Source organism: Motacilla alba, chromosome Z (assembly GCF_015832195.1).
Source record: "Motacilla alba alba isolate MOTALB_02 chromosome Z, Motacilla_alba_V1.0_pri, whole genome shotgun sequence".
Lineage (NCBI taxonomy): Eukaryota > Metazoa > Chordata > Aves > Passeriformes > Motacillidae > Motacilla > Motacilla alba.
Genome location: NC_052046.1, coordinates 22,543,186 through 22,556,766, shown reverse-complemented (window position 1 = coordinate 22,556,766; position 13,581 = coordinate 22,543,186). Strand labels below are relative to the sequence as shown.

At 37.3% G+C, this 13,581-nt stretch overlaps 1 protein-coding gene across 3 annotated transcripts in view; it reads right to left on the bottom strand.

Moving 5' to 3' along the window:
- The window catches only part of HOMER1 (homer scaffold protein 1), a 90,269-nt gene that overhangs the window by 17,961 nt on the left and 58,727 nt on the right, over window positions 1-13,581 (bottom strand). For all 3 annotated transcript variants that reach the window (XM_038125010.1, XM_038125012.1, XM_038125011.1), the window contains one exon: window positions 5,663-5,819. In XM_038125010.1, the coding sequence (XP_037980938.1) occupies window positions 5,663-5,819 (157 nt within the window). The remainder of the gene's footprint in view (window positions 1-5,662; window positions 5,820-13,581) is intronic.

The following is a 13,581-nucleotide window of genomic DNA, read 5'->3' as shown; positions in this document are numbered from 1 at the left end:
GCTAAATTTGAATTGTTCAGTAGGAGGGACACAGCCTTAAAGGGAGAATGACAAGAGATGGACATCAAATAAAAAAGGTGAATTACCAATAATTTTTTGGATCAGAACACCATTCATAAATTTCTTGTTAGCATGCTTTCTGTCATCTTCCTTCATATTTCCACTCTTAGATAATGCTCTTCCTTAGGCATACAAAACCAGTTTTCTACAGTAGTCACAGGGCTGCTAACAAGACTTGTCACCAAGTATGAAGTCCATGGCATGGGCTCCAATCATGACAAATTCATCACCTCACATTTGCATGTTCAAAAGTTAGTTTTGGCTATTCAAGTATTAATGTAGCTGATGGAAATGTGGAGGTGACTTCTAAAAGGTCTGCAAAGCTTTTCTATAGATAATCTGAATAGATGGTTTATACAGCACTTCATACTTCTTGTGAACTTTCACAATTCTTTTACAGACTATTGTTCTCTTTAAGTGACACGGAAACAGCCCAATAAAATGACCATGTTTTTATTTTGGTATGCTCATGCAATTTCTTAATATCCATTTTAAAATTTCTTTTAACAGTAGAAAAATCATGGTCTGTTATTTGTCAAGTGATTTTAAAAACTACGTAAGATATCTCACTCTTATTTCATTCATTGAATGAAAGAACACAATAGCCTAATTTTTGTCTTATTTTATGGGAAATTTTTGAAAAATAACAAGCTAGAATTCAAGAGTTTACCACTCTGTTCTTTCATGAATACCCAGGAGCTTGATCACTTCCCTTCATCTCTTTTTATCTTAGGCTTCTTTTCTTGAAGATGAATGATCTTCAAGAACTGCAGCTCTTATTATCATGCACTGGTGTTATTACTTTGTGCTATTTCCCAGTGTCATAGGATGATTTACTTTAGCAGATAGCGTACATGAAAAAAATTAATCTTTTTTTTTTTTAACATGACAAAGACAGAACTTTGCGTTACTTTCTGTAATTTATATCATCATTCAATCCTTTCCTCTTTGTGGTAACAGGATTAATGTTAGGGCCCATGATATTCTATCTGTCTGAAGTAGCTTACTTCAGGGTTTTTCTTTCTGTTACTGAGCTGTTCTAAACTCATTAATCCCTTCTGATGTCAAAAAGCTATGCAAGGTGTGTAGGAGTGCTCACTAGCCCCATTTAAGGGAAAAATTTTGTCATTTCTGAGCAGATTAGAGAAGGCTGAGTGCTCCAAGTTAAGCTCATGACTGGGCATCACATTTTCCTAGAATTATCTCTTTGTATTTTAGAGGTAAAATTCCATACACCCATTTAGCAAACTTCTGAAAAATAAACTGACTAAATATCAAAATACAGTGTTTCTGAATTAATCCTAGAATGTATCAGGAGAAAGCACAACACTTTAATTTATTGAGAATGTTTCACTCAGCCACACTGAATCTGTATCCTCTTTTATCTCAGCTCTAGGCATTACTAAGGCAGAGAACAAATGGAAGAAGGAAGATAAAGGCCACAGAGAAAGCAAACAAATGTAGGTTATCACAAAAAAAAAAATGAACTGATAGATGAGTAAACCTTATACTTACTCAGAGATGGCCAAAAAAGAAAAGTGGAATTATTTTAAAAATGCGACCAAAATCAAAGAAAGAGAAGTGATCTTAGACAGTTTCCTTAAGGACTCTTACTCTTCATGCTTTTGTCTCTACAAAAATTACTAGAAAAAAAGGATGTGAGTTAGACTGTGAGAGACTGAAATTGTTAATGGGTAAACATTGGTAAAATCACTGGAGGGCTTTTGCCCATTACAGCAAACTTCAAAGAAGCAGGTGTTCATCTATGACCACCAAAGCCCACCCCTCCCCAAATACACGTACTAACTGGAATTTGGATTGTGACTGGAACTTAACAAAAGATAAAGGGGGTGCTATTGTCCAACCATTCCAGATCTGGGGAGAAGAACGTATCCACAAGTAATACTGGAAGAGACACTGGAACGCTAAAGTCTCAAACATTCAGGGGGCAGGCTGATGTGCCAAGTACCCACCCAAATGCAGAGGGCTGCCTGGGCAGTATCAGGGACACTCACGTGAGCCTGAAGGGGCTCATCTCTGCTGATGGGCCATGTTGAACTAAACTGCACTGGCATAATAGGCAGCTGTAAAGATAGTGAACCTGAGCATACAAAACTCATTAAATCTTTTGAGTTTTACGGACTTTCCCCACCCCCAATGGACCAACATCTTCACTTCAAGCAACAGACATCAAAATTATACCAAGCCTCATTTCTGGAACCAACAAGGGGGCTGACTATAAATCTTTCCATATTTGCCCTTTTTTTCTCTTTTGTTTCTTTACACATTTTTAGTGCTATTTTAATACTTTTATATTGCTATGTTACTGCAGACAATAAGAACTAAAATGGCTACAATTGGCTGTTTGTCTTTCCAACCAAATTGTGGAATATATGTGTGTATATATATATATATATATATATATATATATATATTTACAGACACTAACTATTCAATGGTGTTTCACTCTAATCTGCCCCTAGAGATTTATTAACAAGAACATGGGTTACCCTTGCCTTCTAGGGCAGGATGTAATATAGACTTGATATATAATTTATACATTATCTCAGGTGAGATTGATTCCCATTTTCCAGTTTGGGGAACATTTTTTGGATCAACCGCAGCTACATGCTTATACAGAACAGATAAACTGCACAGAAAGATAGCACAAGACAGGGACTGAACACTGCTTGCTGCCACATGTACTGTAACCAACACCAACAGTCTCTAGATCTGCCATTTCAACAGCACATTTTTGATCTGTATAAGAAAGAAGCATCTGACTTGCAGTTTCTTTTTGAAGTGAGGCACTCATTCAGTTTGAAAGATCAGTCTCCAGCATGCAGTTTAGAAGACTTTTTGTATTGCACTGCACTGTATAGTAACAGATGGAAATCGACTTTTTTTTAACACTACATACATTTTTTGCTTAGAGAATTTAATTCATTGGGTTAGCCAAGTCTGCATTTCTCTAAAAGCAATTCCAACAGAGGGCAGTACTCTCAATGAACTACCCTATTGTAATTTACTGGCATTCCCAGAGAGGGTTAGGAATAGAGTGTTTCTATATTCTTTGTGAAGTATCAACAAGTCCTGAGGTTACAGAATCACCTAATAAAGCCAAGTAAGCAATGATCAAAAGAGCACGTTGTAGATAATACCCTGCTATGGATTTTGTGTTTCCTCAGAAATACAAATAACTGTGGGAAATTTGCTGACATAACGTTAAGAAAAATCATCAGCTTTTAATGAATGTAGCCTCAAAGACTTGATTAAAACTGTTAAATGTAGCCTCAAATAAAGACAAAATTAAATGCTAAAAACTCCTATATTCATTCATTTTTTTTCATTAATTTAATTTTTCAGTAACAGATTTTAAATAAGACTTCACTGAGAGTGGGAGTAACATAAAAAAAATAAAGAGATCTTTGCCTGTCTTGTCTGGTTGAGTCTCCCAAGGCAAACACAGCTGCTCTTGTTGTGCATTACTTTTCTTTCTTTGGTAAGGATTTTATTGTCTCAGCTTTGCAACACAAGCTGTACATTTTTTTAGGAAGAATGCTACCTTATTATGTCCACATTTAAGCAATGAGTTATTCACTGTAAAGCCTATCTAGTGTTCAAATTCACCTGAATATTTGCACTGTAGTAACTTTAATACAAGGCTGTAATTTAAATACTTTTATCAACAGTGGCTGTTATCATCTATTCACAAACCTGGAGCAAAGGCTACAACTCCCACTACTCCAAATGAGAAGCTTAAATGAGATGACAGACAAAGTGGCAGTTTCCCTCTGTACAAACATACATTACAAGCTTCTGCTTGACTGGAACATTTCTGAAGCAAAGTTTTGTCAATTTCAAAGCAACTGCCAATTTCTTGAACTGAAAGCACTTTGCAAAAATCACCAGTTTTAATTACATTTCATGTGTTTTGTCCAGTCAGCTATAGCAGACAGAGTTACAGTTTGTTGGAAGTTGTTGTTTTTTCCTATAAAATCCTTTACCTGGGACTTCAGGAGTGTTGTCTGCAAGTCAGTCTAAGTGTAGGACATCCCCAACAGTTTGCCATTTCCCTAAGTTTCTTAAACTGCAGGGTATTCTTGTTTCTCTTCCACACAGGTTAGGCATAGCCCACTGGATATCTCACACCTCAGATGAGTATAGGATTATTCTTGGGACTACCTGAACAGCCTTCCGTTAGACAAGTCCGGCACAGGTCTGAAAGATGACTTTGCAGGACTTGGCTAGCTGTAATTGCTGTATCTTATATTCTGTAGGTGACTATAGCATTTAAAACCAAACAGAGAGGTCTGAAATATTCACCCTTCTTTTTCAACATATTCATGACACCTGTTTTCATGCATAAAATTACAATGGTTTAGTTCGCATTTTTTGGGTTTTTCGCATTTTTTTTCTTAAGTAAGTATCACAGAATCATAGAGTGGCCTGGATTGGAATGGACCTTAAAGATGAACTCATTTCAACCTCCCCTGCCACAGGCAGAAACACCTTCCACTAGACTAGGTGGTTCAAAGCCCTATCCAACCTGGCCTTTAACACTTGCAGAGATGGGGCATTCACAACTTCTCAGGGCAATCTGTTTCCTGTACCTCACCACGCTCACAGTAAAGAATACCTTCCTAATGTCTAATCTAAATTTACCACCTTTCAGTTTGCAGCCATTTCCCCTTGTCCTGTGATACATGCCCTTGTAAACAGTACTACTCCAGCATTAAGTGCACCTCCGTGATTTTTTCTAAGCTAACTTTTATTAACAAAAGTGATAAAGGTTCATCAAAAACATCTTTCCTTCACACATGTTGCTCATGCCTTCACTCTAGAGAGAAATATGCCCTAAGCTATGACAAATACATATGGATAAAGGTTGACAGACTATGCAATACAGAGAGTTATATGTGAAAAGAGAAGCAAAATTAGATATTGAATACTTGTTTTCATGACTTAGACTTCAACCTTGCATGTTATATTCCTTCCTCAAACATTGCCCTTCCTTCCCCCATTGTGAACTAACTTCTGGTGTGTTAAATGACCTCTGCAAAATTTGTCATGAAGGCAACAGGACACCCAGACCCTTCTGTATGAAAATAAGTGCAGATCCCGACTTGCATATACTGGCCTTGTGTTTGTATTGTTCTGACTCCCATGTGTGCAAGGAAGAGGGTAAGCTCTTCATCTTTGTTATATGAGGGCATTATAATAAGATTTCTTGAACTTGGAGATTTGATGTCAAGCTTTTGAGGGCTTGAATGCAGAAGGGACTGGACTTCAGTGCTATGGAGAATGTAATGAAACAGATGTGATGGCATCAAATAAAGAGTTAAAGCTGCCAAATATGTCATAAGGTTTGATAACTTCTTGCAACAATAACCTTTGCGGAAAAAGAAGTCCTACAAAGCAAATAATTTCTGGAGGAAATACTTTTAAGAAAACTGGAGGAAATGCTTTTAAGAAAATCATCAATTTCTGTCTCGAAGACGAAACCTGAAGCTGCAACAGTAAACTTGTTTTATTTGAAAATGAGTGAATACAGTCACTAGTACTTCCACCTCAAGGATTCTGGCCATTTGCCTTGACTTACCCGCTTATGAAGACGCTCTGCTTCCTCCTGATATGCAGCAAGTTGTTGTTTCCATTGTTTCACATTGGCAGTGGACTCCAGCAGGGCTGCTGTGAGCTTAGCATTATTACCCTTGAGCGTGGCCAGTTCTGCTTCCCAATGCTTGCTGATTGTCGAACTGCAGCGACAGAAAGAGAATGGTCAGGACTCGCAAATCTCTTCCTTTATGCTTCCTAAATGTCGTATAAATTTTCTTTTAATATCCAGCAAAAAGAGAATTACACAAAAAATTATATAATTAACAATAACCAAATACAATATCTATTTGGTATATAATTATATACCAAACAGAACAACCAAATGAGAATCCAACTGCTCAAATCATCAAAACTATAAATCAAGAAAGTATACGTAATACCAGTATTGGAAAAAAAAATCTACCTTTCCTGTTCAACAGGGTGTATTTATAAATAAAATGTTAAAGATCATGAAACCCACATAAGCTTCCCAAAAGCAACAGCATGAAATTTGAGAATATGTATATGATTAGTCACTCTTTTAATATATGCACATTGAATGGAAGTGCTTTTTTAATCCACTACTTTATTAAATGTGTTGTAGGAAAATATTTGTTATTGACTTGATTAAAGAGAGCTAATCACGTGCCTTGGAAGTGCAGCTTTGTTGTCTTAATGTAAGTCTTCCAGTCCTGAAATATACTTTATTAAATACCATATGTAATTTGTTCTTGCAAATTCAAAGATCGTGAATTTCGTAACACTGTTAATATGTTTTTCCTTACTAATATGAGCAAAGAGAGTAGAGCTCAAGCAGGATGGATATACAACTGCTTTACTTCAAAGTGGAAGCTGATGTTGAGGTTTACTGAAGCAGCCTATAGAGGAAAATTTCTGCTTACAATTTAGTTGTTCTCTTAGTAAATACAGGGTTTTAATTTTCACAGGCAATTAGTCTGCCATCATCTGCAGACCATATCTTTACACTCAATATGCAAGGGAAAAGTATCTCAGACATATTAGGTGAATGCATTATATGCGTTGTATGCAAATAGCTCATTAACGTGTACTTGTATAATGCGAACAGCATGTGAGTTGCACACCTACATGGACAGTACATGCAGAAAATAATTAATTTTGTTTCATTAGCTTACTACTGAAGGCATCAGTGAAAACCAAAAATCTGTAACTCTGACCAAAATTATATTCTATGAAGAATTACTATTATATAATTACATATTTAAATATATCTCCTAATACTATTAAATTAATTACTATTTTGAATATAAGTTTATAGATTTATTTGAACTTCGTACACATGTATAATGAAATATTTTGCCATCATTTTGTCCACTCAGTTTCTTTCTTCCACTTCCTGCATATGCAAAGTCCATCTCATCAAAGCATATTCCAAAAACATTATGACTCATACAAATGCTCCTTAGGTGTTCAAAATTAACCAGACACTGGGGAACATTCATTACCTATTCAGACCACATGTTTCACTAAAATATTAGCACTGATTCTTCCATGGTACAGCATTTCCTTCCAAATAGTACTTTGTCCCCTTGAACAGGAATACAGGTTCCTCCAGAAGAGGAATATGCTCTAGCATTTAATGATACAACTAATTACAAGTTCACCACTGGAAATTTTAGATCCTAAAGGACTAAACTAAAATAGTTATGATCCTACTTCCTCAGGGAACACAGACTCACATATATAAGAAGATAAGCATGAATTTCTGTAACCATGCTCACTCTTCTGTTCCTCTAATCAGATTAAAATTTCACTTACAGTAGCCCACAAGATAAACAAACTGTATTAAAAGAATGCTTAAAATATCTAGTTCATTAGTATATTCATACTCCTCTCCTGATGTTCTGATCCGACAATAGCCAATCCAGTAATTTCATGCGAGTTCCATTTAGCAGTCCTGCAGCACTATTGGCTACTACTAGCTTCTAGGAAATTATTTACATATGAGACCGATACTCCCTTACAAAATGTGCCTTACTACTCATCTTTGCCCTCAGAAGATATATGTATGCAAACTGATGTAACACGGCTGTATCTGAGGCAGTCAAAGGCTGAGAACTGTCTGATCACTTATTATCCAAAGAACTGAAAGGGGTTTTTTTTGATACATGAATGCATGTATCTACAAAGATACCCTTCTCATCCATTAAGAACCCAGAAGTCAGACTCTAGGTAGCAATGAGCAATAGTGTGAGGGTGATTTGCGGTGTGTAACACTTTCACCTTTGCCTGGTGCCCCTACTACAGTGTCTCCCAAGAAAACAGCCAGGAGCTTTTAAGTTATTCCTTATATAATGGAATGTCAGCATGAAATATGAAGCATGTATTTTCTATTACTGCTATGGTTACCCTAGTTCAAAAGCTGTAAAGTTTCTTTGGATCTGGCTATCGTTCAATTGGTTATTCTCAATAGGAATGCATCAATATTATTTCTCTACTGTACTCTTTTTCCGTAAGAGACCCACATAGTTGGCAGGAACGTTTCCTCTTGTAATACAGGTTTGACTTGCTTGTAGCATATACTGGGGTTTTTTTGCTATGAATAATTGTTACTGTATCTTCTACAGATTCTACTACAGTGCCATAAAATGGAAACACGTTACTTAAATTAGTCTAGTTCTGTATTTGGTAATATACAAAGACTTCCTAACTCTTTAGATTTATCCTGTTTCTTCTTAATGGATATCATACTGGGAAACACAGTCCCAAGAGTGGAGATTTTTTTGTTTCATAAAATAATAATTTGATTAAAATAGCCCATAACCAGCCCTGGCAGTTTTGACTTTCTTTTCTCAAATATTTTCTTGAGATAAAAAAAAAAAAAAAGGAAAATAAGAACAACAAAGCAGATAATGAAATTATGTTCTGTGGATTAGCTTGGTTAACACTGGATTTATATTAATTACTTCACAACCAGATAAAAGCACACTTACAACAGGCTGTTCTTAGATGAGACTGAGAATATCTGCATTGATGCTTGTATCTGTAGAGCTATTACTGGTTCAAATTTACCCACCCTTCCTGAGAAAGAAACAGGAAACATATGATTCAGACACAAATTGCCCCTTGGAGGAGGAGATGCTGAGACTAACCCCTGTGAAAGCAAACACAGAGATCAAGAAGATGATGGACACATGAAAAATCCAAATGGGTCCCAGAAACTGCTCAAGCATGTAGCCAGAATTTTGGCGGTGGAACAAGTGCACTACAGTCCCTTGGGATAGGTACAGGAGAGCTGCACATACTCTTTCTCTCTAAAACCTCTTACTTAATTCCTGTCTGAAAGGCTTGCTGCTAAAAGGAATTGATTTTGCCCTCACTGTGTTTGATTCTGTCATAGAAAATACACACAAGTTGTTTTACCAGCTGTAAATATCTAAACCAATCTGAATCATCCCTCATGTCCTCTGAGACTATATATGCTAAAAAACACTTAAAATATGTATACTTACTCAGTGATCACACTGATCCAAACAGTAATATCTACCAGAGCACTTTCCAGCTCTGCACTGTTGCGGAAAGCTGTATATAGACACTGAGGGACACACAGTCATACCCACTTGCAGTCTTGTGGCGTGAGAATTCAACATGCATACATGCCTGTTTTCTTCTGAAAGCCATCCATCCCTATGCTGGCAGTGTCACAATTTTAACAGGTATTTCTTGAAACCTGTCAGAATTAACATCACTGACTGCCTGACAAGCCCAAAGTTTCAAGACAGTCCTTCAAAAAAAGAAACATTCTTAACACTCTGGCTTGTTGCCTGTTTTTCAGCACGAAAAGCTACACAGAAGTTTTGAAAATACCCTAACAGAGAATAAAGTCTGGTCATTTCCCTTGTGAAACTTCAGAACATCTGAAAACACAAGGATGAGCTGTTTTGCATGCATCCCATTGGTGCCAAATACAAGGGAGAGAAAGGGATCTTCTAAAGAATAATAGCAAACTATGAGTTTTATTTGCTCAACAATCATGCTCATTAAAAAAAACCAAAAAAAACCCAAAAAACTTTCATAGTGGAGGTTTGGGTCTCACAATGACAACTCTCCAACTCTTCATGGTATTTCAAGTGCCCTTAAGTGAGCAAAAGGTCAAAACTCTCCTGAATCTCCTATCCTTGGTTTTGGCCATTGAATCTGGTATTTGTGTAACATTAGACGTGTCCACAATCAGAACACCACACGGTGCCCCCACTATCAAGGCAAATGATTCAAAATGAGATTTTTAACATCTGTGACATCCTGTAATTCAATCACTTTCACAAAACACTCCTAGAAAAACAGCTGGTTGGTACCAGTACACCTAATTGTGATACCCTCTGAAAATTGAAGTAGGAGTCAATGATCTTCCTTCCATATATTCAGGCATTCTGGCCAATTAACATCAGGCCAATCTCCCTTCTCACTGGGGATTAGTTACAAGCCCAGTAAGTCACTGACGAATTGCTTTGGTATCTGTCCATCTGTGACCTGAATAGTGTGCCAGAGGCTATAAATGCATGATTATCTTTCTCTGCAAAGTAGGTCACTTAAGGAAAATTAATCCAAAAAGCTCCAGTCACCACATTTAGCCAGTTGGTGAAGGCTTGCAAAGGGAAAGGGGGATAAGCACACATTGATGAGCTCCATTCAGAATAAAGTTATTTTGATAAATGCTTTCATGAAACAAAGAAACAAAAGCACTTCAAATTATGTTTCTGCTTTTTGAATAATTATTGCTTATTTGCTGTTCGCTTAGTTGAATGCAGTACCAACACTGTGAAACATGGTTTAAGGTTTCTTTCAGATTTATATCAATAAAATGTGAAAAAAATCTATTTTATTAATATTTAGGGGTCTTAATGTTGCATTCATTGCATAAATATGATTAGTTCAAAATTTATGCTATAGCATAGTCATGGTTTCAAGACACTATTGTTATTTAAGGGCAGGTAAATTATTTTCTTCAGGTGTCATTGTGATCTGCTCTGCAGGTGTGGGGTGAGCAATCCTGTCTTGGGATAGCAGACATGAAGAGGAATTTAGCCAAGTAAGAATGGAGTATTTCAACATAAAATGTGGATTCTGGTATAATAACTAAATCCATGAGACTTGACAAATATGAATAGAGCACAGTCTTGGTAGCAGCTGCCTAGGTCATAAATAGTGGCATGTGTTGGAAGCAGCCCAAGAGTCTTGTGGAGTGAGCATTATCAAGCAGAGGGAGTGGTATGTCAACCAGCTGGTAACAACGCATTAACTGTGCCGGCAGCAGGGAGTGACCCCTTCTGACAGCTGGGCTGGTAAGCCTTACAGAGCAGCTCTTCATGCTCAAAAGAGCACAGGGGCATTGTGAACAATTTGGTTCTGTTGCAGTAGCATTTACACAAAGCATCATTTCTTCTCCTTGGAAGTGTAAGGCAAGTGTTTGCGTTTATGTAAAATTCCCTGATGCACTTGGAAAGGAATCCTGCAAAAGGACCGTATGAAAGCCCCCATATCAAATAAGCTTCAGCTAATGCTGAAAGCTGTAAGGGCAAGATCTCTTCAACAAGTTGTACTTGTTATTGCCTACATTGGTATCAGGTGACTGCTTGATTTGATGGAGGTGTTGACTCTGCTGGTACAGCAAGGGGTTGCAGCATCCCTCAAGGAATTCCTAAAAGTTCACAAGAAACCTCCTCTCATTCATGCTGAAAATGAGACTCAAGCTCCTCAGCTTACATCCTGATGTAGAAGAATTTTTAAACAAGTAGTTTGGGAATTACACCCCTTTTTGGAGATTTCAAGAAGCATTTACTGTGACCATCTAATAAATATCTAAAACAACTTTGTGATGGAAAGGATTTAAACCTGATGGGTTTGGGGAGTTTGTGCTCTTGCTATTCCAAAGCACCATAAGCCCTCAATAATGATATGGAAATTTCTCCCTCCCTCTTGAATATTCAAAGCAATGGGGAAGAGAAGGGAGTTTTGTCTTCTATTAAATTATGGAGGAGGAGGAGGCCTATACTGAGCCAGATGTTGAAGAAAGAGCCATTGAGTGTACCAGGTTCTATCTCACCACTCCAGGAAGAGGCAAGAAAGAAAGGGTGTCAGCTGGTCTGCCATTTGTCTTCCTACAGAACTGTCTGCTTGTAGGGGTCTAATTCTGAATTTACCTACATGTGGGACAGAGTCACCCAGTTAAATAATTAAAAAACAGCAAAAGAGGGATATCTACACTAAGAACAAGAGATTTTGTAAGAGGAAAATGTAATACACAAAACAATTGCCTCTTCACAGCCACTGCTCACTGTCTTACATGCAGCTGTGACTAACTGTACACATACAAAAGGAAGTCTTACTTGATAAACTGGAATTTATTTTAAGAAAAGTAAATCTTCTCAAAGTTATAATCCAGAGATAATTACCAGGAAATCACTTTGAGTTAAATATTTTGAGTGCGGCCAATGAAAAACTAATATTCAAAGAGATCCTTATCCTTAATTAGAGTATTCAAAATAATTTTTAGCAAAGGAGGATAGGTCCCCTGAGGAGACAAGGAAGAATATTAACAGAGCATGAAAGATCTGTTCTTCCTTTTGGGATAACGAATATCTACATGATCTCAGGGGAGTTACATCAGCACAAAACCAGAGAAACATGTTTGTGAATCAGTACATAGCAAAAGAGATGAAGGAGGCCCTTGAAGCACATTGTACTTTAAGTGAGGTGCCTAATATCAAAGTCACCCTGCTGGAGAGCAAGAAAGGCTGCTGAGTGGATGAAATGAGGACTCAGCAGATGAGAGAATTATATGTCTGGGAGTCTCTCGTTCTGTACAAATATTGAAGGTTCATCCCACTCCAGGATATGTTATTTCGTTTTGCGCACATCTTCGCTCAACTTGGAGCTATAATATGCTTGAACTTCCAATTTCTATATGAATGTAGAAGGCAAAACTTTTTCTGCAAATTTGGGCAGCTACAATATATGGAGATAGAACAGATTTCTTCCTCAAGGTGTTTCACACATATGTTTTCACATACGAGCTTTCACCTTCATTCAGCCTATCAGCTTGGCCAGCCTCTTGACGGGACTCTCAATCACGCAGAGTACACACACAGCCCATGGACAGAAGACTTACCTTTCTAGTTCTGTCACAGTCAGTACTGCTCTTAGGCGGCTCATGCACTATGTCTTATCAGCTCACTGAGGAAGGATCAATATTTTTGTGGACTTAATGGGTGAAAATCACAAAAGAAGTTGAGTAATGATACAGACTCTTTCAATTATAAAGCAGACCACTATGCAATGAAAACGGGTGGCCATATCCTATTTAGATCCACCACTTAAAGTAATGCTCTGTATTTTGTTATGCAGCCTTTATTAATCACAGGGCTATAGAAACCACCATAACACAGACTGCTTTATCATGGAGGAATAGACTGGATACGAAGAATGGGAATTTTCAAATAAATATCACATCCAGTAACCCAGCATCATATGCCTGCAAAAGGCAACAAAGCCAGAGTTTAAAATGGCAAAGTATGTGTTCACTGCTCATGGAAACACTACGAGTTAACAGAAAAAAGGAGCTCTTGAAAGACACTTCATGGGATATTAAAACAAAACTAATGCTTCAGTAGTGATCTCTAGTCATGCAGGACTTGGGTCCCAGTCCAGACCCAAGTTAAAGGAAGGAACAAAGCAAAGACGCTACTAAGTTCCTTGTACTGCATGTTATTGCACCCTGGATGTGTTTACACAGGTTACATTTAAACTCTGACTCTTATTTAAATTATGCTGTTAAGCACAGAACTAAGCATGATTCTGTGCACTGTATCCCAAAGCAAAACCCCTGTACTTAACCTGAACAAAGTCCCTGATCTCTCTGAAGAGGCTCAACTTCTAATTTTATAC